At 35.8% G+C, this 25,986-nt stretch overlaps 1 protein-coding gene across 2 annotated transcripts in view; it reads right to left on the bottom strand.

The window, feature by feature from the left end:
* ntrk1 (neurotrophic tyrosine kinase, receptor, type 1) overlaps positions 1 to 25,678 on the bottom strand; it is a 62,338-nt gene extending 36,660 nt beyond the window's left edge. The window contains exons 1-7 of one of the 2 annotated variants that reach the window (XM_073924580.1): positions 25,359 to 25,646; positions 13,993 to 14,067; positions 13,619 to 13,690; positions 7,190 to 7,258; positions 6,841 to 6,992; positions 3,357 to 3,499; positions 1,707 to 1,845 (exon numbers count right to left, since the gene is read on the bottom strand). In XM_073924580.1, coding sequence (XP_073780681.1) covers positions 1,707 to 1,845; positions 3,357 to 3,499; positions 6,841 to 6,992; positions 7,190 to 7,258; positions 13,619 to 13,690; positions 13,993 to 14,067; positions 25,359 to 25,537 — 829 coding nt within the window. In that variant the 5' untranslated portion in view covers positions 25,538 to 25,646. Of the gene's footprint in view, positions 1 to 1,706; positions 1,846 to 3,356; positions 3,500 to 6,840; positions 6,993 to 7,189; positions 7,259 to 13,618; positions 13,691 to 13,992; positions 14,068 to 25,358 lie in introns of both variants that reach the window. The other variant, NM_001301356.1, reaches the window with a different exon arrangement.
* Between the last annotated feature and the right edge of the window lie 308 nt (positions 25,679 to 25,986).

A 25,986-nucleotide genomic window follows, 5' to 3' on the forward strand; every position in this document is an offset into this window, starting at 1 on the left:
GTCTTGTATAGTTTGTATAACTAGTTCATCTAGTGCAGTGTTTCTCAACCATTCTCCTCGGGGACCACAAGCACTGCGTGTTTTGGATGGCTCCTTTGTCTGTCACACCCATTACAGGTCTTTCAGTGTCTGGCTAATGAGCTGTTAATTTGAATCAGGTGTGTTTGTTTAAGGAGACATTGAAAATGTGCAGAGCTGGTGGTCCTCTAGGAACATGGTCGAGAAACGCTGATTTAAAGGATTTCCTATGTTAATTTACAGTGTTTTGATTTAAGCCAAAACTGTTAATAAATGTGAAAAAAAACACCAAAAATTATTAAACTAAACAGAAATACATTTATAAAAATGTTTAACTGAATTAAAACAGGAACAAAATTTAATGAAACCTACAAATTCAAGTTGGTAATGCAAAATTTAATTTAGTTAACCTTAACTACAACTAATAAACATGAAATTATATAGAAATAAAAAAGTCATAGAAATGACAAATCAACAAAATTAGTACAACTTTACAAATTGAAAAAATAAAAAAATTAAAAACTACTTCAGAATATTAATTGAGAGCTATAATAGCCTCTTTAGTGACGCTACATTATTACTGATTCTGAATATTACTATTTAAAAATTTTTAATTAAAATGATACATTGTTCAAATGAAAAATAAGTTTAAAACATAAACATAAAAGCATAAAAAACATATATATATATATATATATATATATATATATATATATATATATATATATATATATATATATATATATATATATATATATGAGCAGTACCAGCATTATGGATGTGACATTTGCAGTAAAATCTCAAAACATAAATTAACATAGGAAGTATATGTTAACATTATATTGAAACATCTCAAAACAACTAGCCACAGAGTTGTGGGAGCAGAATAATATCAAGCTGTAAACATTATTTATATTTTAAATGAGGAAAATAAACATGCGTTACGGATGTGACAAAAAAAGACTGCAAGTTTACAGTATACAACATACTTTGTAAAAATTCTGTGAATTAAACTGCACAACCCAAAAGAAACCATGCTATTGAAGAGGATAAGAGTTGGCTCTCTATAGAACAAACATAATTGCTTTTATTTGATTTTACATCTTTGCATTTAAGAGGAAAAAGTGTCGTTATGGATGTGACAGATGTGAAATTGCAATTTGTGTGACTTTGGCAAATTAAATATAATTGTTTAAAAACACTGACAGAGACATTTGTCAGTATTTTTTAAGTATGGCAAGGTTGACATTTGCATGGAATTGCTTCTTTATATATATATATATATATATATATATATATATATATATATATATATATATATATAAGTACATATTTGTTTTAGGCTTATTTTGGCTTTGTTAGTCAGTTCAACATTTGGTTTCAGTAATCACATATGTAGGTCTGCTATAGAAACAGCCAAAGCTTATTTGATATTCAGAATCCTAAAATAAAAAAGTTAAATAAGAGATTTCCACTTGATAAATCAAAATCTTAGCAATTTCACATCTCGCAGCTTTACTTTTTTTATTTGTATTCAGATGCAGAAACAAGTTTCCATCAGAATTCAATTGTGCTGCCGAACATTTATGCAAAATATTTAGTTTTTTTTTTTTTTGTCAGAAAGGCGAGAGCATTAAAGAGGGAAAAAATGGACGAAATATAAAGAGCAGAAAGATGTCAGTGCCTACATTCAATGTCCAGCTGCACCACAGCATCTCCCATTCCAGCGCGATTCTCCGCTTCACAGGTGAGGTTGTGCAGGTTGTCAGCAGAAGACACATTTCTCATGTGCAGAACCACCTCCAGGGTTGATCCCCAGATTCCTTGCTGTGGACAACAGTACAGGTTTAACTGTCTGAGCATGTAAACAACTGAACAACATTTGATTAAAAGTTATGCCAGTTATGCTCACTACATAGAAATCTGATTTATTTAATTTACATATATGACAAAATAGTGGATATTCGGCTTTCACGAACAGTATTTAACATATGTCATATACGCAACATATTTGTAGACATATAGAAAAGCGGACCCCTTTTTCCAACCATATCAACCAAACATACAATATATTAGTTATAGTTTTATATTGGTGTTCATATATGGCTATATATGCAGAAACTATTTATGAACTATGCCTATATATATAATAGGGTTGGGTCGATAGACATCACAACGCTGAGCCGGCATCGCAATCTTCCACCCCGCAACTGTCGCAGCAGCAAATCACTCGTCAAAAACACACTCAGGCCTCGTTTACACTAATACGTCTTAGTTTTAAAATGGCATTTTAGAATGAAAACGATTCCCTTCCACACTGGCGTTTCATCTAGCATTTCTGAAGCGATCTTCTTCCACACTATATTGCTGAAAAGGCATTTTTATAAAATTGATATTCAGTGAAATTCTAGTGTTGGAAAAAAAAACATTCATTGACATCCATAGTAGGAACAAAAAATGGAAGTCGATGGCTTTTTTTTTGTTTTTTTCAACATTCTTCAGAATACCTTCCTTTGTGTTCAACAGATGCAGAAGACATTGAGAAAAAACTCAAACAGCTTTTGAACAAGTGAAGGGTGATTAAATTATAACAAAATGTGTTTATTTTTGGGTGAATTATCCCTTTAACAGTTCACATTTACAGACATACCCAACATTATGTGAACGTGTGTGTTTTTATATACTTTTTCTTACAATAAAATTAGGTGACCTACTTTCTCAAAAAGGTGGCCTACTTTGTGTGTGTGTGTTAGAAATCTGGATTACAGAACTTTTAATTGACAAGGCTTTTAAACATGCCAGTGATTTGTTTGTTGTTGCCAGAGCTATCAGGGTACAATCTATAAAGGCTCCGCCCTCTTCTGAAAAGGTGGGCGGGAGCAGTAGCTCATTTGCATTTATAGAAACACACACAAATACATGTTATTTGTTCCACTCATAAAGGGGAGCGTCTTCAGCAGAAACTTTACCAGATTTGCTTTTACTGGTACTTTGTTTATTGTCATTACATAGTTAATTAGATCACAGATCATTACATAGATCACATACAACCGGTTTATTTGTATATTAAGTTTATAGTACATCCATCTGAACATTTTACCCATAGTTTTCTATAAGTGCACTTATAAATTATACCTATATCCTGAACTTGCTGCTTTTGCACTCCTGGTTAGAGCTAAACTGCATACTGTTACCTTGTATTTGTAGATGTGTAATGACAATAAAGTTGAATCTAATCTAATCATTGTGTTGCCTGTGTTTTATGTTGCCAGTGCCAACAAGTAATTCTGATCCAGTGATATACTTATATGGTCAGTTTCCATAGATGTCTCATGTACCTCCAGGGTCCAGCTGGACCGAAGCTGCTCAGTTCTCCAGTGGATCGTCGGTGTGGGAACTCCAGTCACTCTGCAGGTAAATGTCAAATTTCCACCTTCTTGAGTGGTCACTGTCGGTGGGTCAATCATGACCTCAGGAACACCTGCAGATCACAGAAACATTTTGAAAATGGAAGTGATAGGGGAAAGAGAAGAACAACATGATCATCTGAAATGTGTGAGCGTATAAAATGTGGCAACATTTTGCTTCAAATAAACACTTTAATTTCACACAGATGCATTTTAAACTGATCAAAAGTGGCAGTAAAACATTTAGAATGTAACAAAAGCTTGCTATTTCCAATTCACGTTGTCTTTTTAAGCTTTTAAACACCACAAATCTTGAAAAGGTCTTGATTTCCACCAATAACAGTTTAAAATATTGGTAATAAAAACATTTTAGCTGTAAATCAGCAAATTTGGATGATTTCTGAAAAAAATAATTATATATAGATATACACAGATATACATTTTAAAACATATTTAGCTTTTAATTTGTAATAATATTTCACAATATAACTGTATTTTTAATCAAAAACCTGCAAGGGTGAGCATAAGCAACTTATGTCGAATGTGTTTAAAAATCCATCTCAAGTGTGTAACGTATTTTATTTAATTTTGACAGATTAGTGGCTAACTCATATGAATTTGTACAATCTGATCTGTATTTTCTTCCCATAAAATTAAAAATTAAACTAATTGACATGCATTAGACAATAATTCACCACAATCTAAACTGTTCTTGTAAAACAAATCTTCCTGCCTCCAAACTTTTGAACACTAGTGAATGTAATGTAGTAAAGTAACCATCATGACAATTTAGTTTCATCTTTAAGAAAAACTATGTATTTTAATCTGAAATAATTATTAGTTTCATAATGGTCTTATGGGATCAAAATCCCGCCAAATATATCGTGGTCGTAAATCGAAAAATAATGAGCGCAAATCAAAAAATTGTCAGTGTGAGTAAAATTATAACGCGCAAAAGCTAAAACTAAATGCAGAATAAGAAACGACAAGTTCACTTGCCAAAGGATAATAAGCATGAATCAAAATGAAAATGCGTTTAGAATTAAATTGCACAAAACTGAAACCTAAATGCTAATCAAATCAGTTTTTTTGAGTGTTTTGTGTGCTTGTCGTTTTTTCCTTTTGCTCTTGTTCCCACATTCCACACGTTTATAAAAGATGCAATTCCATATGACTGTTCCAGAGCCATATTAGCTAAAGCAGTGGTCTTTAACTCAAATTGGCGGGGAGGCCATTTCAGTGACTGACAATTCATAAGAGGGCCGTTTTAACATTTAAGTACAAGAAAAAAAGTGGAAACCTGATCTAAATGTTGCATCATGGGATAACAGACATGACGTTTATATTTCAAGCGTTCCCTGTCACCAGTGATAATGCAAATCAGCACGTTTACCATGTCACACATCAGCTGCTGAAGTATATCTGTGGTTGTGTGTATTATAATCAGAAAAATATATTAAATGAAATCATTTGATTAGAATATTAGCAAAATTAGGATTAGGTTAGGTTACTTTTTACCCAAAGGTAGATTTGGTTTGCAGTCAGGAGTCCTCATCTCATAACAATGCCACACAAAGGAACTCGCATAGTAACAGCAACAAATGAACAATAAGACATAAAACATAAACATAAAAACACTTATAAAGAATACATAAATAATCACTTCAAGTGTCCACCCCCCCCCAGATAAATGTTTAAAGTGATCTAAAATATACAAGTCTCCGAAACATCTCTGCTTTAGTCCATGCCTTGTTTAAATGTCTAATGGCTGCTGGTATGAAACTATTTTTGTATCGTTTCGTTCTACAGCTTAATACTAGAAACCTGCAACCAGAAGGAAGGAGCTGAAACTCTTAGTGTAGGACAGGGATCACCAAATTTGTTCCTGGAGGGCCGGTGTCCTGCAATTATAGCTCCAACTCTAATCAAACACACCTGAACAAGCTAATCAAAGTCTTACTAGGTATACTTGAAACATCCAGGCAGGTGTGTTGAGGCAAGTTGGAGCTAAACCCTGCAGGGACAGTGGCCCTCCGGGACCGAGATTGGTGAGCCCTGGTGTAGGGGATGAGCTGTGTCTCTTAAAATTAAATTTGTGATTCTCTTTAGTTGCCTGGTGTACACAGCCTCTAGATTGGCTAGTGACACCCCGGTCAGCTTACTGGACCACTTAACTATTTGATTGAGTGAGTTTTTATTATTGACAGAGAGATTCCCAAACCATGACACCAAAGCAAAGGATAAAGCGGATTCAAGGAAAGCATGGTAAAATAGAGTCATCATGTGTTTATTGATATGGAAATGATTTAACTTTCTCAAGCAAAATAGTCACTAGTGCCCCTTTTTACACACTGCTGCACAACTCTCATCAAAGGAAAGTTTAGAGTCAATAATTGTGCCAAGGTATTTGTATGATTACACACTTTCCACAGTCTTGTGTGTGAGCAGCCTTCCTAAAATCAATGATCATATCTTTTGTCTTTAAAACATTTAATTGAATATATGACTCCTCACACCATCTGACAAAGTTAGTAAGTACTGGACCATGACCTGTTTCATTATCATGAAGTTGGCTGACAATGACAGTGTCATCTGCATACTTGATAATGGTTCTCTTTTCCCACCTGCTCTGATTATCATATGATGATGATGAAATGATCATATGTGTTACACCAGCAGCATAACATGTAAGCCATGAAGAATTGTTTTTACAACAAAATACAAGAGGTATAAAACTGATAATAATCAAACACCCCTCGATTATTTACAAAAATAGAGCTTTAGTAAAAATAGAGCTCTTACGGACATATATTTTAACGTTTAAATCAGCCACACAATTAAACACATGTGCTACTTGGCCGAACACTGAGAGAAAATGAAAGTAAAAGTAATTTGAATGCAGTACTTTAAATGTCGACTAGTAGTCAAAACCACAAGTGGCTGGATGTCAATGCACAACAATGATAGTGGTTCAAAAATATATGTTTTGGCAGGCCACATTATATTTTATATTTATATATTATATTATATTTTATAATATATTATATTATAAAATTACATATTTATAATACATATTTTATATTTTTGATGGCATTATATTTTTGATGGCAGTTACAGGCCAGAGGAGGGAGAAGGGTGGGCTGTAAATGGCCCGCAGGCTGGCAGTTTGAGACCCCTGAGCTTGAAGATCAACTGTCATTCTTAACTATTGGACCAATGATGAAGATGAAGCCTGCTCATTTTCTAAATGAACCTTAAATATGAGTGGATCCCATATGTTCTCCCTAATAAATCCACCTCCAAACACACAGCATCACAGTGAGTATGCATTTCTGTGAATGGCTAACTTGTTGTCTTTGCATATTAAACCGCAATGGAAGTAAGTAAAACTATAGGGACGTATAAGCACACTTACTGCAGTTATCCATTTCGAATGAATCCAGCGGAATCTGGCTGCCATTGTAAATGCAATTTTGCTGAGAATCAATTTCGTTTAGTCTTTTTCTGTGCCACTGCTGAAGCCAGTAAATGTCACACGAGCAGGTGAGCAGATTGTCCCTCAAAATCCTGTGCCAAAGAGAAGTAGCTGACATTTCCCATGCTTTCAGCAAAATAATACGTGCAAATGACTTAAGATCTATCACTTCAATTTTTTTTCAGACAGAGGCAAATTGTTCACATTTTCAGTCTCAAATCACCAGCTGAGCAGAATAAATCAGTAAATTTGAGCACAGCAGTGTTTTTGAGTGCAGTGCGCTACTTACAGACTCAATAGAGTCACAGATTGGAACACCCTCCAACTGATGTGCGTCAGTGCATTAGAGGCCAGGTTTCTGGAAAGGAAGAGAAAAGATTTATAGTTATTGTAGAATTATACTTGATAAAGATTTCTTGTGCGTTCAGAATGCATTGGAAGTTGCTAGGACATTGCTAAATGGTTGCTATTTCAGCATTCACTCCCAAGATGGCCTGTATGATATATATTGTCAACGCTTAATATCAGGGTTGTTATTTTAGTGCTATGTGCGCTAGGGTTGAGCAATGTCGACCAATTAAAACATCGCGATGGATGATGGTGTTGTTGTAGGTGGCGGATAATTCATTATTTATGAATAATTAATTAATTAATAACGAATTAATTATTTGTAGCCTACTGTTTCAACTACCTGACCCGCATATATAAAGTTACATACAAATGATTTCTGGGGGACTCTGGCATGAATAGGCAGAGTGATCTGTGTTGTAATGGTGTCGACAAACTTGGTTGGTAAAAAAAAAGGTGCACAACCAACAGAAACCAACCAACAGTATCTGAGGTTTTCGCTAAAATGACTTAGTACGAGCGTGAAAGCGAAAGACTTGCTGTGACACGTTACCTGATAGATTAAAAAGACTAAAGAGTCATTAGATTAATAAATATTACATTTAACAACTATAGTGAGAGGCGATCCAGCAGTACATCCTTGATAAACTGTCCGATGTGCACTGCTCTCTGGGGTTTTGTGCTCAAAGCACGATGGTCTATCGACCCAACCCTAATGTGAGCTGACATTTTTGATTGTTATTTAAACAAAAACAATTACTGCGTCAAGCCTGTTATGGTGCATTCACACCAGGACACAAATAGACATCCTGTCATGCTATTCACATGAATGAGGCTAGAAAATGATGCGTTTGACGCTCTTAACACTTGTGTTGGAAAATCTGAGCTATGTTGGCCATTTGTGCCGTATTCATCAATCAGGAGTTAGCTCTTATAGGGGCGTTATTATGATGTATCGCCTTTTGTTGGTGTCCCAGGGGGAAATCCTCCTGCCGACATGGGACAACCGCTGTTCAAATTGGGATTGGAGTTGATGAACGCACGTCTGAAAGAATTTAATAGACTCAGACACATAGCCAAATGAATCTATTCCATTTATCAGCCTTCCTAAAGCACATAAAAGCACAGCTACTGTCTCTTTAGCTACTGGCATTTAGCAATGAAACTCGACTCTACAGGCAGACAGAAGCACCTCCCCAAGTTTGCATCTATTGTGGAGTGAATTTCACATGTGAATGAAGCAAGTAAACTCAAAATATGCACATGCCTAATTATGCGTGAATATCGAGATTTATTCATTTGCGCAAGCCACGTCTGGTTAGAATAAGCCTATAATTTAAGATAAAGAGTCAAAAAGAGCCTTGTTTCATCTTTTTAATAAGATATTATATAGTTTAAGTAATATCACACAAGCAAGAGTGCCGTTGTAGTAAATATTGTTGGCATTGCAAATGTATTAGCTTTCAACTGATTTCATACAGCAGTTCAGTAGATAAGAATTTAGTTCATATGTTAGATTATAGACACAGTATTAGAAAATGAAAACCATTCCAAACAAAGCAGGAGCAGAACATTTCGCATGTCAGAGCAACACTGTGGTGTTTCATTCCTGAATAAATATGTTATGAATGAAATGAGTCAACTGATGATTCAGTGATTTAGTTTTTAATTAGAATTCTGTGAATGAATAAATGAATCGCTTATTAGGACTAAAACTTGCCAACATCTACTGGCATTTTTAGTGCCATATATATTTATACATGTTAAAAGCTTGTCAAAAACACACTTAACATTATTAAAGTTTTTTTTTTTTTTTTTTTTTTTCAAATATACAGTTCAAGGGGTTATTTATGAATATCTGACACCCCTAGCTCAAAGTAATGTTTGTTTGTTTTTTATTAAAACTATTAAAAGCCTATTTGTTTATTTAAATAATGCTTCAAATAAACATTATTATGGGATGAAACTTTTTTTTTTAAAGTATTAAAAAAACTAAAAGAAAAACAAAGTGGATTAAAAAGATTGAGTACTGAAGTAATAAAAACTCAAATAGAAAATCTGTGTACAAATAAAACAGAGAAATGTACAAATAAAACAGAAAATACAAAAATAAAACTTTAGTTATGCACCTATGCAGGTCCAAATGCTTACACATTGCTTAATACACACAGGATATACAGCAATTCACAAATATCTTTACATATGAAAAATATAAGGATTAAAATGTTACAAAAATATTATTTTATACCTAAATATAAAAACTACCTCCATACCTCACCTTGGGGGGCTTTTTCAGTTTATTCATGACAATTAGCATTTTTTAACGTTATTATTATCAGCAGTATTATTTAAAATATGCATATTTATTTTTGTTTTAATAAAAACAAGCTTAGACTTGTCCACCTTTCGGGTTTTGGAGACGTATGCATTGCCTTATGGGGCATAAGAATAGTATGTGTGTTTGAATATAACTCTATTTTTTGACCACACTTCACTATTTTTGTTCATTTATTTGTTTGCTGGAAATTAGAATTGAATTTAGCAATAGTTTTGAAACAAATCTTCGCACTTAAGAAATGAAATTAAATATGTAGACTAATGAATGTCTTCAGTGGAGTGCGTACTACACAATTTCCTTACTCCACTAAAGTAAAGGAGTAAAGATTAAAAGTAAAGTAAAGTGAAAGTAAAGTGGCTGAATGGAGGAGGCCAGTTCTTTATCCTTACCCAGATGGCCTGTTTAACCGATTTCTCGCTAGTGAAGCGTTCCGTTTTTCCACTTACAAAGTAAGTAGATAGCAAATAGCAAAAAACACAACGAACTCTTAAAGGGAATGTGAAATGAGACTATGTTTGGTTTAATGCACGTTATACTCAAAACACACCCATAACTCATTAAGAGAATAAGTACAACTGTCTTAGACCAGTGAATTCAGAAATGCCCTTAATGATTTTGCATCTAGATGGTTAAAATAGAGCCCATTGTTTCATGATTAAAGCTTTAGAATTTATTCTAACGTCTGGCCTCACAGTATACAGAAATAACAAGTGCCACTATATTGACAGATTCAGTGCAACGGAATATTTCATAGCAGCACTGCATTTCTAAATAAAACTGGCACCCATCTCTCTTTATTGGCTGACACTAGACTCAATGCTTAATTAGAGTAGTGAATTTCCTCTCTCACAAACAAGCCATAACACCTTTGACAAGAATCGTGAAAGTGAAAATTTGAAAGGCTGTAATGTTGAGCACAGGCATTTTTTGTTTTTTTTGTTTTATGCTTTTACACAGAAAATGTTGTGATTCAAGGTTTCTGATTGAAAGATATTTGTTAGCTTGTCTAAATGAATTGGCGAGACCTTTCTAGGATGCTATAAAAAGAGAGATGACAGGATGATAACGGCTTTGCAGATATAGATTCTCTGTGGCAGGGCTAATGGGGGCCAGCAAGGGTTCAAATATTTGTTTTCCCTACTCCCAAAAGTTCATGTCAGATGGGTCGGCCATCGGGGCCTATCTATTACAGCTCGATTCTACCGTAGGGAGAAAGCGTCTGAGAATAGCAGCTGCCGTTTCATACTGGCGTCGAAGGGAGGGAAGACCGCTGATTTAAGAATTACACTGATTGAATTGGTCAAGCGGATAAAAAGATAGATTCATTTATACGTATTATTTTTTAATACTGTACATCCCTAGTGCTTGCAGATCTAAGACACATCTGGTCCTCCTCACAGCCCTCTGTGAAATATTGATTGCGTGATAATGGACCCTTAGTGGAGTGTATTTATTATGCATCAGTTGTCAATAATACGCCAAAGTGGGCGAGTAAAAGGTGACTGCTGGATATGCTCTCATGTTTCCCCCAGAACCCTCGCATTCCCCCCCTTTCTCCTATGTGACCGCTTTTCCCCCCACATCAACAACAGTGGGCATGTCGCACACACTGAGAGATAACGATTACAAGATAGTGGAGATAAGGGTCAACAACCTTTCAGCTAATATTATTAGTGTTTGTCAAGGCGGTGATTAGAAATCTTCCCTCCGAGCGGGAATAGATGTCAGCTCTTTTGGCTATAGAGTGGGTGATCAAAAATAGTTGTGTGTACTTGTTCTCGCAATATTAGAAGAATGATTGTAGTAATGAGGTCTTTAGTAGGTTAGGCATTTTATTGTACAAAATTCATATTTGTTATTTGAGATGGATAGAAGGACAAGGATTAATTAACTGACAAGTGAATGGAGGATTAGACTGATATATTGAGGATTGAAAGAAGGATGGATGATTAGATGCATAAACAGATGGATGGATGGATGGATGTTAAAAAGATTGATGTGCGAACAATAAATAAATGCATGGATGGATGGATAATTAGAAAGATTGATGGGTTAATGAATGGATGAATGAAGAGGAATGAATGGATGGCTGAATGAACAAATGGAGGATCTTTAGATAAATGGATGGATGGTTAGAAGAATCGATGATAGATGGGTGGGTGGATGAAGAGATAGAGATGAATGAACTGAGAGATGGATGGACGGATGAATTGACATAAAATAACTGAATGGAGGATTAGACCGATATATTGAGGATTGAAAGAAAGAAAAATGATTAGATGGATGGATGTTGAAGAGATTGGTGGTGTGGTCAATGAATAAATGCATGAATGAATGGATGGATGAATGAATGAATGGACAGTTGAAGAAGTGATGGATTGATCTTTAGATAAATGGATGAATGGCTAGAAGAATAAATGGATGAGTGGATGAAGAGACAGACAGATGGATATACAAGTGAATGGAGGATTAGACCGATATATTGAGGATTAAAAGAAAGATGGATGATAAGATGGAGAAAAAGATTGATGTGCGATCCATAAATAAATGCATGGATGGATTAATGGATAGATGGATAATTAGAAAGATTGATGGGTTAATGGATGGATGAATGAATAGGAATGAATGGATGGCTGAATGGACAGATGGAGGATCTTTAGATAAATGGATGGATGGATGGCTAGAAGAATCGACGATTGATGGGTGGGTGGATGAAGAGACAGAGAGATTTCTGAACTGAGACATAGATGGATGGATGGATGGATGAATGAAATGACAGATAAAATAACTGACAAGTGAACGGAGGATTAGACCGATATATTGAAGATTAGAAGAAAGATGGATGGATGGATGTTGAATAGATTGGTGGTGCGATCAAATAAATGCATGAATAGATGGATGAATGAATGGACAGATGAAGAAGTGATGGATTGATTTTTAGATTAATGTATGAATGGTTAAAAAAATACATTGGTGGGTGGATGAAGAGACAGACAGATGGATAGACAGATGTATGAACTGAGAGATGGATGGATGGATAGACAGATGTATTGACAGATAAATTAACTGACAAGTGAATTAAGGATTAGACTGATATATTGAGACTTGAAAGAAAGATGGATGAGTAGATGGATGGATGTTGAAGAGACTGGTAGTGTGATCAATCAATAAATAAATGCATGAATGGATGGATGAATGAATGGACGGATGAAGAAGTGATGGATTGATCTTTAGATAAATGTATGAATGGCTAGAAGAATAAATGGATGGGTGGATGAAGAGACAGACAGATGGATAGTCAGATGAATGAAGTGAGAGATGGATGGATGAATGTATTGACAGATAAATTAACTGACTAATGTATGGATGAATAGAGGATTAGACATGGATTGAAAGAAATGGATGATTAGATGGATAAATGGATGGATGTTGATGTGATTTGGTGCGATCAATAAATAAATCGATGAATGGATGGCTGGATGGATGAAAAAGATGGATGGGTTAATGGATGGATAAATAAATAAGCATAAAAGAATGGATGAATGGACAGATGGAGAAGTGATGGATCTATGGATAATTGGATGGATGGGTGGCTAAAGGAATCATCAAATAAATAGATATATGGACAGATAGAGCCTCTGTAATATGGTTACAATAAGCTACTGGATCTCATGTCACATCATTAATACTCATTAACCAAGCTGATTTTAGGAAGTTTCCCACCCAAAAACATTTTCAGATTGTCCTCAAGGACTAAGATCACATGATTATAATGAGCAACACATTTCTTCCAATTTCCTCTTGATTTAGCGGGAAGGAGGACATCAAATGATTTCTGGAAATGTGGTGTGGAAATGTGTTTTCATATTTTGGTTGAATAACTTTAAATGTGTCTTGGGTTTTTACCGCCGGAGACCAATAATGCAGCTTCACTCATCAGAATGGAAGAGGATTTGAAGTGATTGACAGGTACAAGCCTGGAGACCCAAGTGTATTGTGGGAAGGCCAGTATTATATGTAAAGAACACTCACACATACTGCAGCTTGAAGTTATGCTGAAAGGCATTTTCAGAGATGTACACCAACCCACAATCTGTGATCGTCCTGAAACAAACAAGAAAAGCATTAACCTTTCTTTTGTGTGTCCACCCAAAATATTAGGCAACACAATAACAATCAGAAATCTTCTAAAAGCAGCATATCAGTATATAAGGAATGATTTCTGAAGGATTCTTTGACACTAATGACTGTAGGAATGATGCTAAAAATTCAGCTTTGCATCACAGGAATATAACTTGACTTAAAATCACCTGTCCCCAAACGTATATCTAATTCTATATCTATGTTTGTAAGTACCATTTACCTCTTAAACCACTTGAAAATCTTTTGTAGGCTGTCATACTTACAGATTCTTCAGTTCTCTGTAGTTGGCGAGGTCTACATCTGTGATGTTCTCCAGGTTGGGTTGACTCTCTATGTAGCTAAAAGAAAAACAGGTTGATATTAAACGAGTTTTTCATCAGCAATGCCTCAGAACAATCATTTTTTGTTTTCTCAGAGAACTTTTCAGTGAACAGTTCTTAAAATGAGTTTATTGATAAACATTGAAAAATGATCTTATAGCAACAATTTTATTTGAGATATTCGTATTGCAGAGAAGTGCAGTAAACAAAATACATTTTATTTTCCAAGCATTTGGTTGATGCATGCATATATTGTTAGTTGTTAATCCAAATCTGGCCAATCAGGTAAGGTCTTTTCTATCTTCATCCCGACCTCTCCACACTGTAAAATCACTGCTGCCTTAAATTTTTTAGTTGAATCAAATTAACTTTTCTAGTCATCTCAAGTCCTTTGCCGAGTAATGACCGTGACCCACGGTGCCTGCCTTGCACATAGTCGTGCATTTATACTTCTGCATGCTGTTTATGTTGCTCTGCAATAACACTTCCGAAGCGTTAGCTTGCAGTAGGTTTTTATTTTCATCTTTGTCGAGTTTCTTCGCTGGTGTTTTGTTCTTTCGGAATGCTACAACAGCTAAAACTCATGTAGTTAAATTTTTTTTAGAGGTGTGCATCAGCATCTGCGTCAGCCACTGCGAGGGCTATGCAACCATGCGAAGGCTGGGCCAGACCATACTCTTGCACTTGATGCAGAAGTATAAATCAGCTGTTACATCAATCATCTAAAAAATATTAATTTAAATTTTGTATAACTTAAAAAATGAGTTGAAACCTAATTAACTTCTTAAAATAAGTTAAAGCAATATAAAAATATTTGTTGTCGTGACTTTCACCAACTATTCCGGCATTCACACACACACTTATACACTATGGCCAATTTAGTTCATTCAATTCACCTATAGCGTGTGTCTTTGGACTGTGGGGGAAACCGGAGCACCTGGAGCCCGGGAAAATGTCTAGTCTTGATTTTTTTAAAGGTGCAGTATGTAAGTTTGACACCCAGTGGTTGAACTAGGTATTGCAACACTGGATCAAAACACGAACAAAAGCAGGTTGCCAGATTGACACGAGTGTACCTGAATATCGAGCCAAAAGTCCTATTTGAATCGTTCTCTGACTAAAAGCAACGGCACACAATAGAAGGAATATTTTTTTTCATACTTAAAAGAGTTTTCGTAACCAACACCTGAAATTTATATTTTAAAAATGACAAGTGAATAACAGGATAAACAATGATCAGCTCAGGTACACCTTATGTGCTTTTTTTTAGTGTTAAATGCTAATAATGTGAGTTTAAATGCTCTTTTACCTTAAAATTTATTGCCATACTACAGCAGATAGTTTCACCTCAGATCTTGAAAATAAAATAAACCGTGTGAAATTTAACTTTAGAACTGTGAAACAAATATCATATAGTCATTCAGCATGTACATTTAATAATGTTAAAGAGGTTTAATATGTTTTAATTAGATTATAAACCTTACCATTTCATGAGTAAGTGCATATTCTGTGCTTCTAAATGGCTATATTTAAATTTATGTCATGTTTCGTCTGGTGCAAACATCCTAATTAATTGTCCCAATTAGGCAGTGACCCAATGTGGGACTCTGAATCTGCGTCTCATTTCGGAGTCTGCTACTGTCCACCAGAGGATGCATTTCAGCCATGGACGCATGTTTTGAGAGCCCTCCTCAACGAATAAATGAATAAAATAAATTGTTTTCCAGCAAGGTAACCCAGGGTGCTGAAATATAATTGGCTAAAGTAGCAGTGGGCAGGTTAAAATAAAATAGCTGTTCCGGCACTTAACACACATTTTTAAAGCAGAAAATCCGACTTCAGCATTGTTTTTCAGATAAACAGCAATGTTCACTTGGCATGTTTCTTAAATATCTGCAAACATATTATGATATTTTAAGCTTTAGAAGAGTCAGAAACTTACACACAGCACATTTACTTGCTGATAAAATAGCATTTCACAAGTTAGTTATATCATAAGAAATATTGTTATGGCAACACTGAACACCAATATCACTTTGCATATTTTCCCAGTATTGTGCAGCCCTATGAAGAACCCTTTTCAACTATAACGAACCATCAATACCAATATATATTTCCTTTTTTAAAAGGTTGATTATCTGTTGAGTGGTAGTTGGTCCCTAGCTGGCACTATTCTCTGTGTTTTGAATCAAGACACTTATTTTCTGTATGATTTTGATCTATTTATTTTATCAGATTTAGTTTTAATGATCAAAATGCAATCAGTTGCTTCTGAAACCATTTTTCCTGTGATGACACAGATTCATCTTGCTTCATCTACACTTCCAGCCATTTTTGCAAGCTTTTGATTTCCTTTCATGAGGATATTCCATTCAAAGGATCTGTATGTTGAATTCACTTGCACAATTTCCTTTTTAAAAACCCTAAGTACATCACATTATTGTATAGGCTTTCATTGACAGCATAGGATATCATGGAGTTTTGTTATGGGCTGTTCACATATGTTCAATTACAAAAAAAGCAATTAATATACACAATTTATTCCATATGGTCCATTTAAAGTGGAAATATGTTAGATCTTGTAATTAAAATAGTTTTCAAAGTTCATTTTATATTGACTGGAAAGGATTCAGCTTTGTATTGAAACTTGAATAGCTCCATTGCCATGTTTGTTAATATTTGTTCTTGAGGTTGCATTGCAAGAATCTTAAACCGGCAATGCCTTAATGTGCACCTGAGTACATATAGGGGAGGAAAAACCTTGTTTCATATCCACTCCAAGGCTCCTGAATGTTGTGTCATTGAAGTGCATGCGTGTGTGTGTGTGTGATTCCCACTCTGTGAGTAAATTAAATATCGCTGTGCCCTTGCAAGGCATGAGCACCATCAGTGAAGTATTTTGAAATCGATTACTTTTTCAATTCCACATAAGCAGTTTCACTGAACAGCACTTATACTACCAGGAATGAGGACTCAGATTCTTTTTGAGAAACTTTAAATGTTTTATTTTTTTTCGTAATGGCTGAAAGGGAATCGAACTACAGAGCTTGTCTTTGTATGTGAATTAATGCATTGGGCTATAGCTGTGTTCAGTAGAAAAAGCATAGCTGAAAGTATATAAATACTGAACATTAAAAACTGATTTTTAGTCCATAATCATCTTAAAAATATCAGTCAATTGAGGACATCACTTGACCAAATGAACCACAGAACTAATATCATAAATACTTTTCATCTTCATCATCCTGCTAATGTAGACGTTGGACTGAAGCAGCTAATATTAATTTCCACTGAGGAAGGGCAGAGGGTTTCTAAAGAACTACTGAGAGATTCCAGCTGCTGTCTGGGCTTTCACTGCCTTTCTATACCTTCCTTTCTTCATGTGTTTAAGACTTTTTTCCTTCGTCATTTCATTTTATTATGTATAACTTAATTTGTAAACTAATTCGATTTGTTTCGTTTGCATATATGGATTTCTTTGGTTGTTATCAAGTCAACGGCAGCTTTAGAATGTTTTCTGAAAAGGATGGTATAGATAGCGAAATTTAGTGGATTTTATTTTAGCGTTTTTGTTAAAAACCATGATGGTAAATCACGTACGCGGTTATGAATGTATTAAAACATGTGCTTGCTCGTCTTGAAAATTCATAATAATGACAAAAAACGTTAATTTGTGCATCTCCTTACTTTCGTGTGCAGCCATGCTGCCGTTGTAGATGGTTAATTTTGGAAAATTTTCTTACCCCTTGGTTTTGAGTGTGGTCCTGAAAAATCTCAGTTTCAAGAGCTATCTAGCCCTTCCCCTTAGCCCTACGCCTTCAAGCTAAAGAGAGTTGGGATACTCCTACCCCTTCACGTTAATGCTCAGATTGAGGGGTAGGAGTAAAGGGAGGGGCAAAGGAGTAGAATTGGAATTGGGCCTTATTTTCATTGCTGTATACATGAATGTGTAGCTCTCAAAGATTTTACTTTTAAATAAATGCTATAGGATCAGTGTCAATCGAGGACATAACTTGACTATATGAACTATAGAACTAATATAAATACTTTTGTGAACCTTCTTGGTGAAATTACATCGGTTCATTTTCAGTGCATATTTAAGCATGCGCTAAAAAATGTTTTTGATATATATTAAAGGGATTGTTCACCAGAACTGAAAAATCATTGAGTCATCATTTACTCACCATTGACTTGTTACAAACATGTTTGACTTCTGTTGAACACAAATTAAGATATTTGGATGAAAGCTGTAAACCTGTAACCATTGACTTCCATAGAATTAATTTTTTTTCTACTACGGAAGTCAATGGTTACCGGTTTTCCGCATTCTTTAAACAATATGGAAACTCTTGAAGGTTTATAGTGAGTAACTAGTATGTAAATGTTTTTTTTTTTAACTATCACGTTAATTAATTTCATTCATTTTCTTTCGGCTTAGTCCCTTCATTTATCAGGGGTCGCCACAGCGGAATCAACTGCCAACTTATCCAGCTTTATATAATATAGCTTGTGAAGATATTTTCAAGTATGCTGAAAACCGGTAACCATTGACTTCCATAGTATGTGTTTTTTTCCTGTAATGGAAGTCAGTGGTTACCGGCTTTCAGCATACATCAAAGTATCTTCTTTTTGGTTCAACAGAATGAGTAAATAGTGCGTAAATGTTCATTTTCTGTCCCTTTAATTCCAAATAAAAAGAAAAGAAAAGTTTGATCACTACATTGAGGCAATACAGTGATGTTAGTAATAATGCTGCTGTATATTAATATATGCCAATAACTAAAGACATTTCCACTGGACTTCACTGGAATCTGTTGATTCTGTTCGAGAAGCACAAACAGATATTTATTAGCGTCTGATTGACCTAGAGAGCCATAATGCAATTACAGAGCAGGTGGGGACGACATCTCAAACTGCTTTGGCTTATTGAATCGAGTGGAGTGGGCAATATTTCATCTATTGTTTTCAGCGGGGGCATTCGCGAGCAATCCACAGAATGGAATTTACTGCATGATGAATGATGTATTTCTGCCGCTGGTATGAAGTTAATGGTCTCTTGTTTTCCTCCCTGGTAGAAGCTCTGGTCCTCTGTGCTGTGCCCGTCTCACTAATACAGCCAAATGCTGCCGGTTTTTTTACGGGTACAAAGTGTTCTGTGTAAACACATGGCGAAAGAGCGTTCTCGTTTATTGATTGAATGCTTGTAGTAAATGTAGAGAGTCTACTGGAGTTCAGAGAATTAGACTTGAGCAGGTGCACTGAGACAAACAACAAATTGCAATGGCAACTCTGCAGACCTTTATACAGGGATGATGTCAGGCATTGTGAGATGGCAGTGTAGGCATATACTATAGAATACAGCCTCATACTGTATACATACAACGGGGAAAATAAGTATTGAACATATTGGGGTTTTTTTCCTGGGAATAATACTTCTATTATTATTAGCTGTTGACTTGGAATCGAACAAGATTTTGGTAAAAACCCAAATAATACACTCACAAAAATAAAACAAAACAAATAAAATCTGGAAAATGAGTTCTGTTTTATAACAAATAAAATGAAGGAGAAACTACTGAAACGTATTGAATACTTTATATAAAAGGCTTTTTTGGTGATGGCAGCTAAAAGATTTGTATTCTCTATTGGATTCAAGTCAGGTAATTGGCTGGGCCATTCTACAGTTTGATTTTCTTTCGCTGAAAACATTTGAGAGTTCTATTGGCTGTGTTTTGGATCATTGTCCTGCTGAAATGTCCACCCTGGTTTCATTTTTATCCTCCTGCTAACGTAGACGTTGGACTGAAGCATCTGATATTCATTTACACCAAGGAAGGGTAGAGGGTTGCTGAAAGACAACTGAGAGAATTCAGCTGCTGTCTGGGCTTTCACTGCCTTTTTACACCTCCCTTCCTTCATGTGTTCAATACTTTTTCTCTGCGTCATTTCATTTTATTATGCATAACTTCATTTGTAAACTAACTAGATTTGTTTTCTTTGCCCATATGGATTTCTTTGGTAGCTGTCAACATTCATGGAAAACTTCAAGTCAACGGCACCTTTAGAAATATGTTTTCTGAGAAAAATGGCTTATGTCTTGAGCCAGGACACTGCCACTCCACCAGCCATCACAGTAGACGATTACCAGCTTGATGTCGTCCACCAGTACATGTACTTGGGCTCCACCATCACCAATAACCTCTCCATGGATGCTGAGCTTGACAGGAGGATCGGGAAGGCAGCCTCTACTCTAGCCCGTCTGACAACCCGAGTGTGGACAAACCATAGACTGACAACTGCAACAAAGATAGCAGTGGACAACGCTTGCGTCATCAGCACTCTGCTGTATGGGAGTGAGACATGGACCACTTATGCAAGATAGGAGAGGAGACTGCACACCTTCCACCTAAGAGGTCTGTGCCGCATTCTGGGCATTATCTGGCAGGACAAAGTCCTCAACGTCAAAGTCTTGACTCGAGTCGGCCTTCCCAGCATGTATACCATGCTCTGACAATGTCGCCTGCGCTGGCTTGACCATGTGCGCCGCATGAAGGATGGGAGAATCCCAAAGGATATCCTCTACGGAGAACTCTCATCTGGGAAGAGAACCACAGGACGCCCAATTCTGAGATTGAAAGATGTCATGAAGAGGGACATGAAAGCCCTCGACATAAACACCAAGTCCTGGGAAGACCTCACAGCAGACCGCCTGAAATGGAGGTGCACCATGACCAAACAGCTCAAGTCAGGTGAGAAGAACATGATGCGTGCGTCTGAGGACAAGCAAGTTCACTAAAAGGTGCAGAACGTCAGCCAGGGAGCCACCTATCAATGCTACTGCTGCGGTAATGAATGCCTTTCCCGTATTGGTCTCTTCAGCCACCAACGATGCTGTCTCAGACAATCAGTCATGCCTCAAAATAAGAGCTAGGATACACAATCCATGGTCAACACTGACCGACGGAGGCCTACTATGCTTTAGTTGTGTTGCTCTCAAACATTTGTCTATACTTTCTCGTATTTCTTGAAGCTATGTCACATTTTTCCTCTATAGTAGGAATGCCCAAACCTTTTCATGTTCAGGGCTAAAAACCAAATACCATTGATAACCATAGGTCGAAGATAAATACCAAACTATTTAACATTATAATTGCCATGGGTAATTTCCGAAATCATTCCATAATATTGATAAAAAATAAATAGAAAACATTACTATGAATCACATTAACTAATACAGGATAACTTTTTTTAATTCTAACTTGTTTCAATAAAAACATAAACATTTATAACACAGTGGAGTTTTGAGAATCTGCTATTGTCTTGATTCACTAAAGTCTCTGCTTTGTCCTCTATCCATCGTATGTACATTTGAAACAAAATCTGATTAATTTACACTGTTTACATTAAAACATTTAATTTCAGATGGCTTTTTTGTAGCCTAACAATAAAACAAACAAATATAAGGTTACATTAAATTTGAAATGACAATCTCTAAACCACTCTCAGATGAAAGGGTGGGCCAAATCAAAGGTTTTTATGGGCTAACTTTTTGGGCATCTCTGCTTTATAGTAAACAGCTGCAGTTACACCGACATGTCAAAGCTGCTCTTTTCCATTCAGCAAAATTGAATTGAGTTTCAGTTTAAGGCATTTGCATTTTAAATCGAGTCAATCAGGTTGCAGTCGAAAACATTTCGTCGTCTTCTATTAGTTGTAATGTCACTTTAAACTCGTGTGACATTTCCACCCCCATAGAAATCAACAGAAGTTATATCAGCATGTCAAAGCAGCTTTTTTTCTGTGCATTGGCATTGAATCTAGTTTCAATTTAATCCATTTGCATTTTTGAGTGCAACTCTGAAAGCGTTATCTATTTCGATGGCACTTAACATATTTTCTACTAATGAAACAACAGGAGGTAGTATTATAAATGTCAAAGCTGCTCTTTTCATGCATTTCATACAGTGAAAATGCATTCCATTTCATTTGAGCTTCATTTAATTTTTATTTTTCATCTCTTCCAGTGCACAAAGTGATCCAGATCCTGAAAACCTAATCTAAAAAAATTCATCATTTCAGCATAATGATGCAGGTTGGGAAAATGAAAAAGCACCTGATGACGTACATTCGATCAAAAACATTCTCTCCAGCCTCTATGACACAGATATGGGCAGTGCACAGTGTGACCCACATACACCATGAAGGTAACACACATCTCAGTGGCACCAAATTGCAATTAACATGAACTAAAATACAGTAAAACACATTTATAGAACAGAAGTTGCAGCATGGTTTTGAAGCAGGTGCGTGTAAGGATGTTTGTTTGACTTAATGAATCATCATGTTTCTCAGTAACAGTTACCTTTTCATGGCTTATGGTAAAGTGATATATTTAACCAACTGACAGGCTTTTTCTATCGTCGTTTACACTGAAGGGATGAGAAATAGAATGCATGATATTGTAAAAGGTATGATTATTATGTCTCTCTATACACTTGAGTGATATAAACACCATTCTGAATGGAGTGCACTAAACTGATCTCAACACTCTCTGCAAATCTTGCACCTCTGAGTTTTATTTGTCTAACTGTACACACAAGATGTTTTCTCACAGTTTCCGAGAATAGATTACATATCTAACACTCTTAAAGGCACTTAAAGAGAAGCTCAGCAGCACAAAAGTACTGTATGTAGCAGGCCATTTTCCTCCAGTCCTTGATTAGTTCCCAAGGATTTCTTTGTTTTTGAAGTTCTGCTTCTGTGTGTTGAGGTTTTACAAATTAAAGGGATAGTTCACCCAAGAAATGAAACCCTCAAATTGGTTATAAACCTTTATGTGCTTCCTTCTTCTGTTGAGCTCTAAAGAAGATATTTTGAAGAAAGCTGGAAAAAATGACTTCTATTTTTCTTCCTAATATTGCTACTAATGGTTTCAGATTTTCTTCAGGAACAAGTGTAGGGAGAGTAAACTAAGACATTCTTTTCTTACATTTATTTTTATTTTTTTGGTTAAACTATCCCTTTAAATTAAATGTACAGTAGTTAACATTCAAAGTGGATAAAAATGACGTCCAAATGGATGTAAAACAAGAATGGGGCCTGTGTTTTTCCTTTGAATTGAAAACAAAGATGTAAATATGATAGCGATGTATTAAATTGTCACTTTTTTTTTTACATCTTAATAAAAAGATTGTAAAAAAAAAAACAAGAATGGCCGTTGTTCAATAGTTTTAACACAACTTTGATGAAAGGTGATGAACCACTTCAAATGTTGACTTCTGAATTTAAAGTACTGTATTTACTACAATAAATGCTGGATGATAATTTGATTGGTCTGCCAGGGAAAAACAAATTCATGCACAAACTTACTAGCTAAATGCACTAATTTCTCCATAAAAAAAAATCATGAAGGCCAATACCTTGGATTGAACTCATCCGTCTTTACCATTTTTCCAACTTTGATGGAAGTCTGAGCAACTTTACCCAATCACCTTACCTAAAGCTAACCTGAATACTTGGTCAAAACCAAACTCAGCAACTTCAGCCAATTATCTCAACGTGTTATCTTCTTAAACCTCCAGAACTAACCTGAATACTTGCTCAAAACCAAACTCACCATCTTTTTCCCATCTCAGCTTTTATTCACTCTAAAAAAAATGCTGGGTTTCACAAAATTACTTTGTGTTGTTTCAACACAAATTAAGTTAACTTCATTTTTTTTTACAAATATAAGTGGATTAAACACAAAACAATTAAGTTGTACCAAAAAACTAAATTTTAAATAAGTAGTTTGAACAAGTTGGAAAAAATCATTTTTTATTCAAAACCAAATTCAGCAACTTTACTTTAGCATCTCAAAGTTTTATCGTCTTTAACTTACAGAACTAACCTGAATACTTCATCAAAGACAAACTCAGCAACTTTACCCAATCACCTTAACGTTTATTCCTTAAGCCTACAGCTTGCAAAACTTACCAGAATCCTTGGTCAAATCCAAACTCAGAAAGTTTTATTTTCTTAAACCTACAGAACTAACCTGAATACTTCATCAACACCAAACCCAGCAACTTTACCCAATAATCTCAACATTTTATCTTCTTAAACTTACAGACCTAACCGGGATCCTTGGTCATAACCAAACTAAGCAACTTTACCCAATCATCTCAACGTTTATTCACTGTAAAAATGCTGGGTTCCACACAGTTCCTTTATATTGTCTCAACACAAATTGATTAAGTTAACTTCATTGTTTTACAAATTTAAGTGGATAGAACACAAAACAATAAAGTTGCCCCCCCCCCCCCCCCCCCCAAAAAAAAAAAACATGACAATTGTGTAAAATCAGCTTATTTTAAATAAGTAATTTGGACAAGTAGGAAAAAACTTTTTTTGAGTGTTCCTGCTTGCAGAACTAACCCAAATACTTGGTCAAAACCAAACTCAGCAACTTTACATAATCATCTCAATGTTTTATTTCATTAAACGTTCAACATTAACCTGAATGCTTCATCAACACCAAATTCAGCAACTTCACCCAATTATCACCATCATAAAATTCAAGAATTGTCTTGATTCCCAACACAAATACTTGGTCAAAACCAAACTCAGCAACTTTACCCAATTATCTCAACAATCTTAAGAACTAACCTTGACTCTTGGTCAAAACAAAACTCTGCAACTTTGCCCAATCCTCTGAGCATTTATTCATTAAGCCTACAGCTCGCAGAACTAACCCGAATACTTCATCAACACCAAACTCTGCAACTTCACCCAATCATCACCATCATAAAACTCAAGAATTGTCTTGATTCCCAACACAAATGCTTGGTCAAAACCAAATTCAGCAACTTTACCCAATTATCTCAACATTCTTAAACCTACAGAACTTACTTTGATTTTTGGTCAAAACCAAACTAAGCAACTTTACCAAAGCACCTCATAGTTTTATCATCTTAAACCTACAGAATTAACCTTAATCTTTGGTCAAAACAAAACTCAGCAATTTTACCCAATTATCTCAGCGTTTATTCATTAAGCCTACAGCTCGCAGAACTTACCCAAATACTTAGTCAAAAGTAAACTCAGCATCTTTAGCCAAACATCTCACCAAAAGCTAACCTGAAAACTTTCTCAAAACAAAATACTCAGCAACTTTACCCAATCATCTCAATGTTTTTATTTCTCCTTAACCTACAGAACTAACCTGAATACTTCATCAAAACCAAATTCAGCAACTTTACCAAAACATCTCCACATTTTATCTTCTTAAACCTATAGAACTAACCCAATTACTTCCCAACTCAACTTACATTTCAGTGACGTTTTCACTCTCCTGCGCTGCCAGCGCCGGGATGCTGGTGATGCCATCTGACTCCAGGCATTGTAGCATAGCGAAGGAGCAGCGGCATGCGCTTGGGCATCCGCTCCAGACCGGTGCAACCAAAAAAAGGAGAAAACCCACAACCGGGGCCACCCTATGGTCAGCCATGCTGGGGTTTGGAGTGAGTTTGTTATCCTGGGGGGGAACTCCACCCTGCAAGCAACAACTCTGGATGTGAGAAGACGCAGCTTTTCTCTTGGCCAGCACTCAGGGTTATGATCCCATCCAGGAGCTGAGCTATTGAGCCGTGTAGCAGGGCCCTGGGGAACGGTGGGCTGTTGCCTCCTCTCCTCCTCTCACTACCTCCCAGTCCGAGATGGAGAAACGAAGGGGAGGGGCAAAAACAGTCCATTAGTTGAGTGAGAGTGTGAGATGAGAGAGAGAGAGAGTAATGGTCACCAAACACCTCTGTGACACTCTTAGAAGAGAACAGGTTGGCCTGATCTGTGAGCTGCAGGTGGATGTGGATGGGATCCACCTGTTAGAGCTTTGACCTCAATCAATTAATCAATCAATCAAGCATTTATTGTCACTACACTTTCGTATAGCGAAATTGG

Source organism: Danio rerio, chromosome 16, assembly GCF_049306965.1.
Source record: "Danio rerio strain Tuebingen ecotype United States chromosome 16, GRCz12tu, whole genome shotgun sequence".
Classification (NCBI taxonomy): Eukaryota; Metazoa; Chordata; class Actinopteri; order Cypriniformes; family Danionidae; genus Danio; species Danio rerio.